This window comes from Lithobates pipiens, unplaced genomic scaffold, assembly GCF_037356315.1.
Source record: "Lithobates pipiens isolate NorthernLeopardFrog02 unplaced genomic scaffold, aLitPip1_a1.2 Scaffold_16, whole genome shotgun sequence".
NCBI classification, from domain to species: Eukaryota; Metazoa; Chordata; class Amphibia; order Anura; family Ranidae; genus Lithobates; species Lithobates pipiens.
The window spans coordinates 276636682-276650498 of NW_027507748.1; the positions used below are offsets into that span (position 1 = coordinate 276636682).

At 42.6% G+C, this 13817-nt stretch overlaps 1 protein-coding gene across 1 annotated transcript in view; it reads right to left on the minus strand.

Moving 5' to 3' along the window:
- Window positions 1–8264: 8264 nt before the first annotated feature.
- The window catches only part of LOC143982593 (uromodulin-like), a 38749-nt gene continuing 33196 nt past the window's right edge, over window positions 8265–13817 (minus strand). The window contains exons 10-11 of the mRNA XM_077481455.1: window positions 11651–11683; window positions 8265–8589 (exon numbers count right to left, since the gene is read on the minus strand). Of these exons, the coding sequence (XP_077337581.1) occupies window positions 8522–8589; window positions 11651–11683 (101 nt within the window). The 3' untranslated portion in view covers window positions 8265–8521. The remainder of the gene's footprint in view (window positions 8590–11650; window positions 11684–13817) is intronic.

Sequence of the window (13817 nt, forward strand, 5' to 3'; positions counted from 1 at the left end):
GCTTTTTTTGGACAAGGAAGTGAGCCAAATGAAGAAAGAAGGTCTCTGTGCTCGATTAAAAAAACTGTTTATAGACATATACATGGTCTACTGGTCACATGTGTTGAATTCCTCCGAGATCCATGCCTCATTCATTTTTAGAAATGTGAGGTAGTTAACACTGTCGTGAGCTAGGCGAGTACGCTTATCGGTCACAATCCCCCCTGCTGCGCTGAACGTCCTTTCGGACAGGACACTGGATGAGGGGCAAGCCAACAGTTCGATTGCAAATTGGGCAAGCTCTGGCCAGAGGTCAAGCCTGCCCACCCAGTAGTCCAGGGGTTCATCACTCCTCAGAGCGTCCACATCGGCCGTTAACCCGATGTAGTCGGACACCTGACGGTCTAGGCGTTCCCTGATGCTGGATCCGGATGACACCTGTCGATGGGTCGGCTGAAAGAATAACCTCATATCCGAAGTCACCAACACATCTTCAAACCGGCCTCTTCTTGCAGGCGCTGTTGGATTGGTACCCGCAACTCCTTCTCTGGGAGTGGGAATTGCTCCTCTGCCAGCGCACGCAAAAGCAGAATGCAGCATTTCTCGAAGCAAGGCCTGGAAGTGCTCCATTCTGCCAGCCCTCTGTGACGGCGGTAACATTTCCGCCATTTTGTGTTTGTACCGGGGGTCTAAGTACGTTGCCACCCAGTACTGGTCCTTGACCCTTATGCTTTTTATACGGGGGTCCCTATTAAAACACTGGAGCATGAAGGCCCCCATTTGCACTAAAGTGGAAGCGGTGCGGTGGCCTGGCTCCTGCTCATCATCCAGGATAATGTCTTCCTCTTCATTCTCCTCTCCCCATCCACGCACAACAGGGATCCCAGAAAGGTTTAAAGCATGCTCTTCTTGCTCCTCCTCATCCGCCCCGGCACCATCCTCCTCTGACTCCTCTTCAGACTCCTGTTGTTGACTTGTCTCAGATAGAGTAGCCCCCCCCTGGGAATTCATCCAGCATTGCGACTTCCTCATCTTCCCGCTCCTGCTCCTCCACGGCTTGATCAATGACACAACGCAATGCACGCTCCATAAAGAAGGCATAAGGTACCATGTCACTGATGGCGCCATGGCTGCGACTGACCAGTTTGGTGATCTCCTCAAATGGCCGCAGAAGTCTGCATGCGTCGCGCATGAGCAACCACTGGCGCGGTAAAAAAAAAACAGCTCTCCAGAACCTGTTCTGCCGCAGAGTTCATACAGGTAGACGTTAACTGCACGTTTCTGCTGGAGCAGCCTATCAAGCATATAGAAGGTTGAGTTCCATCGCGTCGGGCAATCGCAAATAAGACGTCGCTGCACGACCAAGTTTAAGACGTGTGCCATGCATGGCACGTGCGTGATTTTGCCCTGTTTCAATGCGCTAAGCAGATTGGCACCGTTGTCACACACCACTTTACCAACTGTCAAATTGAGCGGTGTTAGCCACTGATCTGCCTGTGAACGCAAAGCTGAAAGGAGTGCCGGGCCAGTGTGGCTCTTGGCTTCCAGGCACAACAGACGCAGCACGGCATGGCAACGTCTCACCTGGCATGTCGAATAGGTTCTGGGGAGCTTGGGCGGCGCAGCGGAAGAGACGCTAGCAGCGGAAAAGGAGGAGTCAGCCGAGGAGGAGAGGGAGGAGGATGGAGTAGGAGGAGGAGAAGAAGAGTCAGGCCTGCATGCAATCCATGGCGGTAAAACCAAATCGACACGGGTGCCACGGGTTACATGCTTGACGGCCGTCAGAAGGTTCACCCAGTGGGCAGTAAAAGTGATATACCTTCCCTGCCCGTGTTTGCTAGACCACGTGTCTGTGGTCAGATGTATCTTGGCACCGACACTGTGTGCCAGAGATACATTCACTTGCCGCTGAACATGGCCATATAGCTCTGGGATGCCCTTCTGTGAGAAATACTTCCTTCCTGGGACCTTCCATTGTGGTGTTCCAATGGCCACAAATTTGCAAAAGGCCTCAGAGTCCACCAGTTTATATGGCAGTAGTTGGGGGGCTATGAGTTCTGACAAGCCAGCCGTAAACCGTTGGGCAAGAGGGTTATCCGGCGTCATCATTTTTTTACGCTCGAACATTAGGCCCACGGAAGCCTGCCTTTTTGCAGAAAAACGTGAGCTTGGCGTGATGGAAGGTGGAGTGGAGGACAATTGTGAGGAGAGAGGAGAAGGAGAAGTAGAAGACGAGGATGGACAGTGAGAGCCTGGAGTGTGGCTTTGTGTGTTCCGTTGCTCCCACTGGGCTCGGTGATGGCTGCTCATGTGCCTTCTTAAGGCGGTCGTCCCTAGGTGAGTGTTGGGCTTACCGCGACTAATGCGTTGACTGCAAAGATTGCAGATGGCAACGCTATTGTCAGCGGACACGTTAAAAATAAGCCCACACTGCGGAGCCATGTGCCGTTGTCCTGGGAGCGCCAGATGTGACCGTACACGTGACACGTGACTCGCTCCTCATACATTTGCAGTCTGCTTTGTCCCTCCTGTGCAATGTAAGTTATTCCTGCTTCTCCTCCCTATCTGCTGGTCCATATCTCCCTCTGAACTCCCCTCCTCTTCCTCTCTTGTGGGCACCCACGTGACATCACTAGACACGTCATCATCGACGTCACCTTCCCCACCGCTATAAGTAGAGATCTCGGAGTAGGCAGCAACACCGGGGACCAACCTCCTCCTTGGGCTGATCTGGGTACTGTCGTCAGACTGCTGAGTAGCGGTTGTTGCTACCTCCTCTTCTTGATCCAATACCAAGAGTGGCTGCGCATTAGAAATGTCTTGATATGGATCGGAAAATAATTCCTGTGACTCAAGCGGAAGGTATGTGGTGGTGGTGGTGGTGTTGTTGGTGGTAGTGTCTTTGGGGGTGCACATAGCAGAGAGTTAAAATAGAGGGTGCAGATCGAGAGGATGAGGAGAGTGCAGAAGAGTAAGGCTGAGTGAGCCACTCAACCAAGTCTGGTGCGTCCTTTAAAGTAATTGAACGCTCCTTCTGCAACTTCCCACTTTGGCTCAAGCCTGTTGCTCCTGCCCTACCCCTACCACCCCTGCGGAAGGGCCTGCCTCTTCCTCTGCCTGTCATTTTTTAAATGACCCTGTGACAAAACTCTCAGTCCCTATACCGATGAAGGACTGCTGCAGTATAGGGCAGCGGTCAGCAGTAGTGCACCTCAACCCTATGTATTGTGGACCTATACCAGTCCTTATAGAATAGCAGACTGTACCTCACTCAACCCTATGTACTGTAGTACCCTATACCTTACCAGTCCTTATAAGGACCTTTGTGGAACAAGTAGGTTGTGACTGATTAGCAGACTGTACGTCAGTCCCTATACCGATGAAGGACTGCTGCAGTATAGGGCAGCGGTCAGCAGTAGTGCACCTCAACCCTATGTATTGTGGACCTATACCAGTCCTTATAGAATGGCAGACTGTACCTCGCTCAACCCTATGTACTGTAGTACCCTATACCTTACCAGTCCTTATAAGGACCTTTGTGGAACAAGTAGGTTGTGACTGATTAGCAGACTGTACGTCAGTCCCTATACCGATGAAGGACTGCTGCAGTATAGGGCAGCGGTCAGCAGTAGTGCACCTAAACCCTATGTATTGTGGACCTATACCAGTCCTTATAGAATAGCAGACTGTACCTCACTCAACCCTATATACTATAGCACCCTACACCAGGTTATTACCAGTCCTTATAAAGGACCTTTGTGGAACAAGTAGGTTGTGAATGATTAGCAGACTGCAGCAGAAGGGCAGCAGTCAAGTATAATATTCTTTCTATATTTGGAAGAAAGAATATTATACGTGTACAAGCCTATTACCATACCACTGATACCAGTCCTGAAAAGAACCTTTGTGGACCTAATATAGTAACAGCTACTGATTAAACTGACCCTCACTGCCTCACACACTGCTTCCTGCCTGTCCCTATATAAACTGACAAAACAGAGGCTACTGGAACAATAACTGGAATAGCACTTTTGTGGACCTGATAGTAACAGCTAATGACTAAACTGACTGTCCCTACAGCAGACACATCGTCCTGTCCCTTTCTCTAAACTGACAAAAGACGCTCAGGCTGCTGCAACAATCAGTAGCACAGCAAACCTATATACACCTAACACCTATACCAGTCCTGAAAAGAACTTTTGTGTACCAAATAGCTAGCGATTTGGGTCACTGCAATCTCACCCTGCTCCACACAGCAACCTCTCCCTATAGTGACAGAAGAAGTTATAAGTTAGGGGGAATGTCCAAGTGTCCATGTGCTGTAATGTCTCAATTGGCTGTCCTGTACCCCATGATGAATGTGTCATCAAAGGTCAAAGTTCTTTTACATAGTAAACACGGAAGTCCGCCGATCGGGCGAATCGCGAACAGCCGAAATTCGCCGCGAAACGACCGCTGGACGAACCGTTCGGCCATCACTACTGAGGACAGGGCCACTGAATAATTTGTCACCAGGATCACTTCACCTGAATGGTTTGTTGTCCCCCTGGTGCCAGGGTTCAGCATGTTGCATATGGGGTAAACATAGGGGGTTGGGCATAGCTGCTATGTTGTAAATTATAATGTAATACACATTGTTATACATATTTTGTTATTGTAAATTATACATTGTAATAATAGTGTATTTATACTGTGCATTCTATGTCTATTTTGTAATGTTTTTACATGTTTATTTATACACTGTACCTAGTCAGCCTTATGTTGCTGTCTGGCCATTGTCAGCTATGTGAGGACCATACACACACTCTGGTATCATAGTTGCTATCTTGGGGTCTCCACTGCTGTATTGGCATGCACACCTTTTGTGTGGGTTGTAGATGGGTCACTCTTTTTAGCACTAGACGTAGGATTGCTTAGTTTGTCCACCTGCTGTTGATGTTGCTGCCATATCGTGATGTTATCGGTGTGTGTGCGCCGCATTCCAGATTTTATGACATTCCTGAGCACATGGTAGGGGAAAAAAATACAAAAGGGGACAAATGGTAAGGGACAAAAGAGTATTGAAAAGATAAAACCACCCAGCGCATAACAGTGATGAATCTGCACAGTTTGATCAAAATTGATGATTGTAATGGTCCTTGTTGTAGGTAATGTTGTCCATGACAACTATGGTACAAAAGACAGTTTGCTGCTACCACCCAAAATGGATAAATAACACCTCCAAAAGTCATATCCATAGAATCCAAAACAACTGTACTAGGAATACCGATTTTCACAGACAGGGAGAGCTCCTAAGCAACACATTTTTCCAAAAAGGATATCCACCCACTTTAGTGTCCAATGCTTTTGAACAGTATAAAAATCCCCCCTCTCTGGACAAAGCCAGCAACAATCAAACACAAGCTATGCGTTTACCTACCCAGTTTCACTCTAAGTATAAAAATATGGAGAGTATCCTGTCCAAATATTGATCCATATTACTTGAGAATCCCCTTCTAAAGGATGTTATTACATCTAAACCAATTGTATCATATTGTAAGGCCAAAAACATCAAAGGGAAAATTGCACCAAGTAAAATGAAACAACCCCAACCTACTCGCAGTAATTACATTCCCTTGATACCTTTGGTGGGCATGTTCCAGTGCCGAAAAAAAATGTTGTCTGACCTGTCAGTTTGTGGAGCACGGTCAAAAATGCTTCACAGCTAAAGGCAAGACGTATACGATTAAATAATTTCACAATTGCTCTAGTGAGTATGTGGTTTATTGTTTAACCTGTCCATGTGGTCTATTATACGTAGGGTGGACCTTAAGGCGTTTTATGCATATCTTTGTGTTCTTCCTTTTTAGATATTATCTACATGATTTTTAAATTGTAATATATATGTGCATAATTTTATATATGTATATATTTTACTTAAATTTGTCTGTCCCCTTCCCATCCCTTTCTCCTCTTCTTCTTTCCCCTTTCCCCTTCTTTCCCCTTTCCCCCCCCCCCCCTTTATTTATTTGCATGCCTATGCCAGTATTTCTCTATATCCATCCATCAGCTATATTTTATTGCCACATTTATTGTCATTAAAATGTTTTTTTGATAATCTTGTGCACTTCCTGTTTGGATTCAGCATCCTATTCAGCTTTCTAACACCATCTGGATGCCGGGATACACCAGACAGCAGGTACTCCTCGAGAAGGCCATTTTTATTACAGAGATGCCTATAATTTACTATGACAAGTAAGTGAAATACCTTGTGCATTAAACAAAGGAGGCAGCCTGTCAAGAAGTTCAAGTTCATAGCTGTGCTCTAAGTCCTAAGCATTTGGTCACATGAACAATTACGCTGGCTTTTTTATATGGCTTTCACACCAAGCTGCCCATAGCATGGGCGGTAAAAATAGCATTGTTTTACCGTCGGATTTGCAGCACATTTCGGCCGCTAGCGGGGCGCTTTTACCCCTGCTAGCGGCCAAGAAAGGCTTAAAAACTCCCGCAATACGCCGCAATGTCGGCGTTTTGCCAGCGGTATTGCAGCACCGCACTGCATTGCGCACCACTCCAGTGTGAAAGCCCTCGGGCTTTCACACTGGAGACAATGGAGCAGCAGTTTGAAGGCAGATTGCAGGCGCTATTTCTAACACTATAGCGCCTGCAAAACACCATCGGCGTGAAAGGGGTTAAGGCGTAGTATTTTCAATAAAGGCAAATGTTTTATACCCTGAGTTAGCTCCTCCAAGCTCCAACATAATACTAAATGTTTTCTTATGCAAATGAACTTTGGTTCTTCGAAATTGGTAGTGATTGTCTCTCTCTATTGTTGTCTGTGGTATTTTGATTGCACAAAGCTTTGCAGATACATTCAAATGCATTGTTCAGTGTATCATTATGTTTTTACAGTGTATATTGAGTGTATATTAGAACACTTTACAGCAATTACATCTGCTAGGAGACAGCATGTTATTACAGTGAAACAGTTTTATTGACCAGATCAAATTTATTATGTCATATATCCAGAGTTTGATACTCTGTATTTCTCTGTCTTTACATGCTGTCCATGTTTCTACACACCAGGTTTCCATTTTAGCTTGATTAGATATGGGATGAGTTTTGGGAGTGCTTTGCTTCCTGTATTGATTTTATCTCACTAGATATATATTTATAGTCAAATTATGGTTACTAGCTATGACTAGTACCATGATGTGAAATGCGTTAGTCTTTTCTTCTGTACCAACTACAACATGATGTGACAGCTTTGGATTTTTTAACTCTGTTTTTCCCCAAATAATGGTGTATATTCGGAGTGCAGCCATTCAGCTTTAATAAAATATACTTGTTATATATACTTCTCAAGTTGTGGACGCCCTAAAAAGTCCCATTTGGAGGGGTTTGTTGTTTTTGATACTATGAAAAAGAAGGGTTCCACTGAGCCACTGATACACACTTCTTTCTTCAGAACAGTAAAAAGTGCAATTTTATTGTGTTTCACTAATAAATCTGTGTCATATTTCACAAGGTTAGTGCGCTCTTTCTCTACTTTACATTTTCAGATATAGCAACATACTTATCTACATTGAAGGTATAATAATTACACTAGCCTGCAACCTCTCCAATACTACCATTTGGGGAACTGCTAGCATGAAACAATGTGTTGCTATGTGCACAGGCCAAGTGTTTTAAAATGATGATATTTTTGGGGGGGCCTCATTGTTAAACAGCCTAGAGTGCTGTAAGGGATTAACAGAAAACATTTTTTACATTAAAAAAAAACTAAATAAATTAAAATATGTAAGCTAGTAGACCGCAAAAACATCAGCACTTAGACCCTATTCACACCTGAGTGTAGCGTTTTTGCACGTTTCCATGCAGTGTTTTCCAGCGTTTTTGAGCTTTGTTGTTTTTTATCAGCCAGTAGGAAAAACGATCATCTGTTTCATCATTTGTTGCTATGTTTTTAGATTTTGTCATCTGCTTTCTGCTCCAAAAATGGCCAAATCTGCCCGATTCGAGTGACAAAAAAGGATCCAGAACTTGTTTGAGCTTCAGGCGTTGGGCTTCAGGTGACTTGGAGTGGAGATGTGAACCATCTCCATAAAGAATAATGGATTTTTTCCCCTCAAGCATTTTGTAGGTGTGAATGGGGCCTTACTGTGTCATAAAGCAAGGTGAATCTTTGACATCAAATTTTAAGGATAACAAATTATGGCATATACATTCATGTGTATTGATAATAATATACAGTATATTAAAAACATATCCTTGGAATATGATCTTGCCAATTTTCCATGAAAAAGATTTAAATTACATTTATTTACATGCAAGGTATATATTATAAATGTTGTATACATGACTATGGCCTTTTTTGAAGCCTTGTGACATCCTTTTATTTGCTCACAGCAGAACAATAAATACAGTTTTATCTCATACATATAATGTTGCATCAGAGCCTACAAAATGTAGAAGGCAACCTCATGGGGCTGTGCAAATGATCAGCTGGTTCAGGAAAAAGAAAATGGACCCTCTTCTTGGCAACCCAGTATTCTAGTACTCAAAACTCAGACATAAGCAGTATCCAAGTTGTCAGAAGGCTAGCCATGAGTATGGTTAGAGACAGACCTGCAGACAGAAGGATATTGTCAACCAAATCATGGAGTTTAGACAAATCTAGACATTTTATGTACAAGTGTTCTCAATACTTCTGTAGAAATCTGCATTACGCGTTACTTGTTTTGGGACTCTAGCGAAGCCCCATTCAATTAAAAGAAGAGAAAAAAAAAAATAGGAGAACCTGGTCACATGGACTTTCAAAGTCAAAAAAGCCCCCCAGTCTTTTACTTCAAGTGTATCTATATAGCCAATTTTTATTTGTTTTGGATAGAGTAGGGAAAGGTTAAAAACCCCACCAGATTATTTTTTGGTGTTGGTGTACCACTGGAGAAATTTCCTTTCCCAGAGATGCAACAAGAGCGTAAAAGAAAATCAGGCAGGTCCTTGGACGACATAGTTACTGGCAGATAAAAAGCAGATTGTATAATCAGATTGTATAGTGTATGGTTAGCTTCAGACAGATTGCCCCTTACCTCGTCTTCTGGGGACAACTCAAAAAGTTTGAATTTGTCCTTATTTTCTAGTGACAAAATATATATTTTGCCTATAGATACACTTTAACATCCCTACAAACTCTAGATCTATTACATATCCACTGAATGCATAAGTTCACTTAAAAAAAAAATATATGCACATTTTTTGCAGGTAAAACAATGTGCATTTATTTCTTTATTTGGAGCCCGTAAAGCATTGCACCAGTGATCAGTAGATCACTGGTATCATGCATGTCTCCTGCAGATCTGTCAGTGTAAATATTATGGCATTTATTGTGTACATAGGTGTCCGTTCATCTATTCATTGCTTCATTCTCCGGCATCCTCTGTGTGCCAGTTTATGAAGCATAGTAGATCGATTCGATTGGAGGAGTGATCTACAAACGCTTCCAACAGTGGAGAAGGCCCCTGATACTGGAATCTCGTGAGACTTTACAAGAGTACAGTACCAGAAATTCACAGAAACACCAAGATGTCAGTTTATTAAGCAGTGATAAATTATCACCGCTCAATACACTGACAGACAGCGTGGTTAATGTTAAAAAAATAACGAGTCCCCCTACATAATATACATGTATACACACACACACATTATATATACATGTATATGCACACACACATATATATATATATATATATATATATATATATATATATATATACACACACATACACATAAATATGACAGGGGGACATGGTTACAGTGTTGGGGGGGTCCCCAAGATTCTCTCTTCACTCCCCCATTCTCCATCTCTGAGCTGGTGAATCGGGGAGTGTGAATTCTGACTCAGATCATCAGTGAATTGCTGAGATCGCAGCTTCATAAACTGGCCGTTACTGTGTCAGTCCATGAAGATTCTCAGTGTGTGATCATCGGCAGGAGAACATGTTCAAACACTTCTCACCCCATTATCTCTGTTTCGTAAACTGTTTATGGACTGTGATCAGCGGCGATCCTGGGGATCGCCGCTGATCACTGCTTCATAAACGGACACCATGAGCAGTGCACATGACTGTAACTAACATGTACTGTTCATTCCAAACAAACCTTGAGAAGAAAATTATACGTTTGAAAGCTCAAGGAGGTTACAGGGAGGCAGAAAAACACAGTAAAAAACAAATTTCATGTAAAATAGATTACAGTCCCATTAAGCAGTGGATGTATATGGATTATTTTTGGAGAATAAGGATATTTTTTCAGTGGAACTTTAAAGTGGTTGCAAAGGTTATTGGATTTAACTGACAGCAGCAGGAGCCAATCGCTCTCATTGCTCCCAGCCAAGTTTGAGAGGGGAGAGAATACCTTCAGACAGACACAGAGCTTGATTGATACAGCGGAGCGATATGTCACTGGCATCAGTGTACCGGATTGCTGCTGGTACCATGTGACCAATCACAGCAGATCACATGACAGTTGTAAAAAATAGATGGCTTCCTTTCATACCATCCATTGTGCACAATTGTTTAATTGGCTGTGATTCATCAATGTGATCACATGGCACAGACAGAGCCAATCACAGCCCATCTGTACCATGTGATTAGCTCTGGCCAATCACAACAAAACAAACTGAATGAATCAGTTTAATTCAGTAAAATGCTTATAGCAATGAAATTCACTACTATAAGCAATCATAATGTGTAAAAAAAAAAAACTAAAAAAATCTTGATCACTTCCCCAGAGTAGTACAATTACATTATATTGCTCTGGTCACATTATGTTAAAAAAAAAATATTGTCATATTGTCACCAGTCAGTGTTCCTCATCACTGCTACACCAGTTATATGAGGACACTGTACTGCACTGGTGATAGTATGTACAAAAAAAATAAAATAAAAAAAGATGTGAATTGTTTTTAATTTCCTCACGCTCCAAAAAATTATATATAAAAAATTACAATTTCAAAAAACCCACCATGCCTCTTACTAAATACCTTAAACTGTCTACTGTCCTGACATTGTTGGGCCTCAATAAATGAGATCAGTACAGTACATCAGGATTCATCAATTTTCAGATATATCCCATGGTTTGTGAACTCAACTTTCCTACAGACTAAATAATATGCACTGATTTGGGTTATTTTCACCAATGAAATGTAGCAGAATACATTTTGGCCTAAATTTATTAAAAACAATTATTTATTTGCAAAATTGGATAGCAGAAACGAAGGAAACATTTTCAGTCTTTTTTTTTTTTTTGCTTATTTCGCAAAAAATATAAAACCCAGTGGTGATTAAACACCACCAAAAGACAATTGTGCAGTCATGCAACACTGTACCCAAATTGTGATAGCTCTGAATGCTAATAATTGGCCTGGGCAGAAAGAGGGTAAAAGTGTAATGAAGTGGTAAAGGGGCGGCTGGGGGTGGTACTGGAATTACTTTTACCCGATTGCAGAGAAAAACAAAACCCTATTGCCTTCACAACTATGAATGCAATGTCAAACCAAAATATTACATAGATAGAGGGTGGGTCTCTAAATGTATTTACGTTAATTGTTTAAAAATCGTGTGTGTCTTAAAGTCTACAACAAAGTTAGAATTTTTCAGAAAGCATATTTTCAAGTAGTTTCTCTTACCTTTGTGGGAGACAGCAGAACTATCCTGGGTATCTAAAGACAAAATAATAAAATATTTTTACCCATGCTGGTGCTCGCACAATTCAGAGCAACTAGGAACTAGATTATCCTAAAAACCTAACATCAGTCACACTAAAAATAACAAAGCTGTTGCCTACCCTGCTCACAATCTCTAACTTTTACCTAAAAATTAAACATTTCAACACACAGTAATATGCAGCTAATCCTCTGCGCTACGATCTTCCTCCTCAGCAGTTCTGGTTGTGATGACTGGTGTTCTAAAGCCACTTTTCATGTCATTTTCTGCACCAATCTTATTTCAGCCCTTCTATCTAATATCAGCATGGCTGCACTGTAATCAGAAAGTGTCCACATAACCTTCATGGGAGGACATGGCCACTGTTAAGGGTCCTATTTTCCACCCTGAAGACCAGAGGCTATCATGGAACTATTGCAAAGGATGAGTATTACTGGGTATCCATACATTAATAGAGGGGGCTAGAGCCCATTCAGGAGTTGGGAGGGGAGGGGGTTTGGGGTGCTATAGTAGAACAAAAGCTATCAACAGAATAGGGGCCTATTTAGTGCAAACCTAGCTGCCTTTCATTTCCCAACATTTGCAATGGTTTACTTTGCATTTGTGACCCCTACATTTGCAGTCATGAAAAGCCACCTCCAACAGTTTTCTATGCTAAATTCACCATTGTGTATGTGATAGTTTACCTCTTGAAAAACACAAAGTAAGGTGTGGTCAGGAAAATATTTTACATTGTTGTACTGACTTGTTGTGCAGCAAACTTGACAGATCTCCGTAAATAATTACACCAACTCAAATCTGTGTGCCTCAAACTGACAGGTCAGACAATAAAGTTTACTTTGGTAACAATGCAATCTTTTTTGATGCCATATCACATATGGCAACCTGCCAACCATAGAGTCTTAAAAAAAAGGACCAACAAGATGTCACTCTATAGCTGTTCTCTTACTGGAGAGGGAGATTCTGCAACATTTCAACCAACCAGCCATAGAGGCAGTTGCTGCTGGCAAGCTTCCTCTATTGTCAGGATCACTTGGGTAACATTGCCCCTTACAGCGTAGTATTTAGAGCTTGAAGTAAACATTTGAAGGTCAAAAGTAACACTCTGTTGATGTCACTACTTGTAAAACTTTGGCAAGCTTACAGGGACACATACCGAAGGTGCACTTATTGCCGCTTACTGGTATCATGCCAAAGTCTCTTCTTAAATTACACCAGTAATTCATAGAGCCTTTAAGCTTTCGGAAACCTTTTTTATTTATGTGTTGTATGAGACCTCACTGTCCTAACCACACCTATTTCTACAATTTAAAAAAAGTCTCTAATATTTCTGCAATTAGGTCATTTGCGCTAGAACCACCACCTCTAACACTTTAGAGGGGGGTGGTTCTAGGACAGGGACTTCCAGCATGTTTTGTCTGAATAAAATACTCCACGCAGTGGTGTCATTGGAGTATGGCTTTTGGATTGCTATATTTACAGTACATGGAGCAAGGATGGGCTCCCTTGGTTGGCACCTGATATGCCGGGGCCTGGTCAGAAGAGATGAGTGGAGCATTTGAGCAGTTCTGTTTTTTGGATTCTTTTAATTTGGAGTAATCTTTGTTCTTTTTAAACACGATTGAAATGAATCTGAGCAGCTTACTTAAGAAAACACTTGCCCATACTATCAGGAGACACATCAGGAGTTTTAGCAATGCTAGCATTGCCACTCTATGTCTGTCATGTACTATAGACTTATTATATTAACTATGACCTAATTAGACTTAAAGCGGAGTTCCGCTTAAAAGAACAAAAAAATTAAAGTCAGCAGCTACAAATACTGCAGCTGCTGACTTTTAATAATTGGACACTTACCTGTCCCAGGGTCCAGCCATGCGGGGGAACGAAGCCCCGCTCGTCTCTCCCTCCTCTCTGCGGTGCCGGCATTGTCACTGCGGGCACCCGGCTATGGCTTCACAGCCAGACACGCACTGTGCATGCGCAAGCCACGCTGTGACTGGCCAGGCAATCATCTGGGACCTGTGATGTGTTCCAGATGATTACCGAGAGGAAGGGGGGAGAGGTGAACTGACTTCCGGCTCCGCTGAGCCCCGGAAGAAGTGGGAGCTGGAAATCTAATTTTTGAGG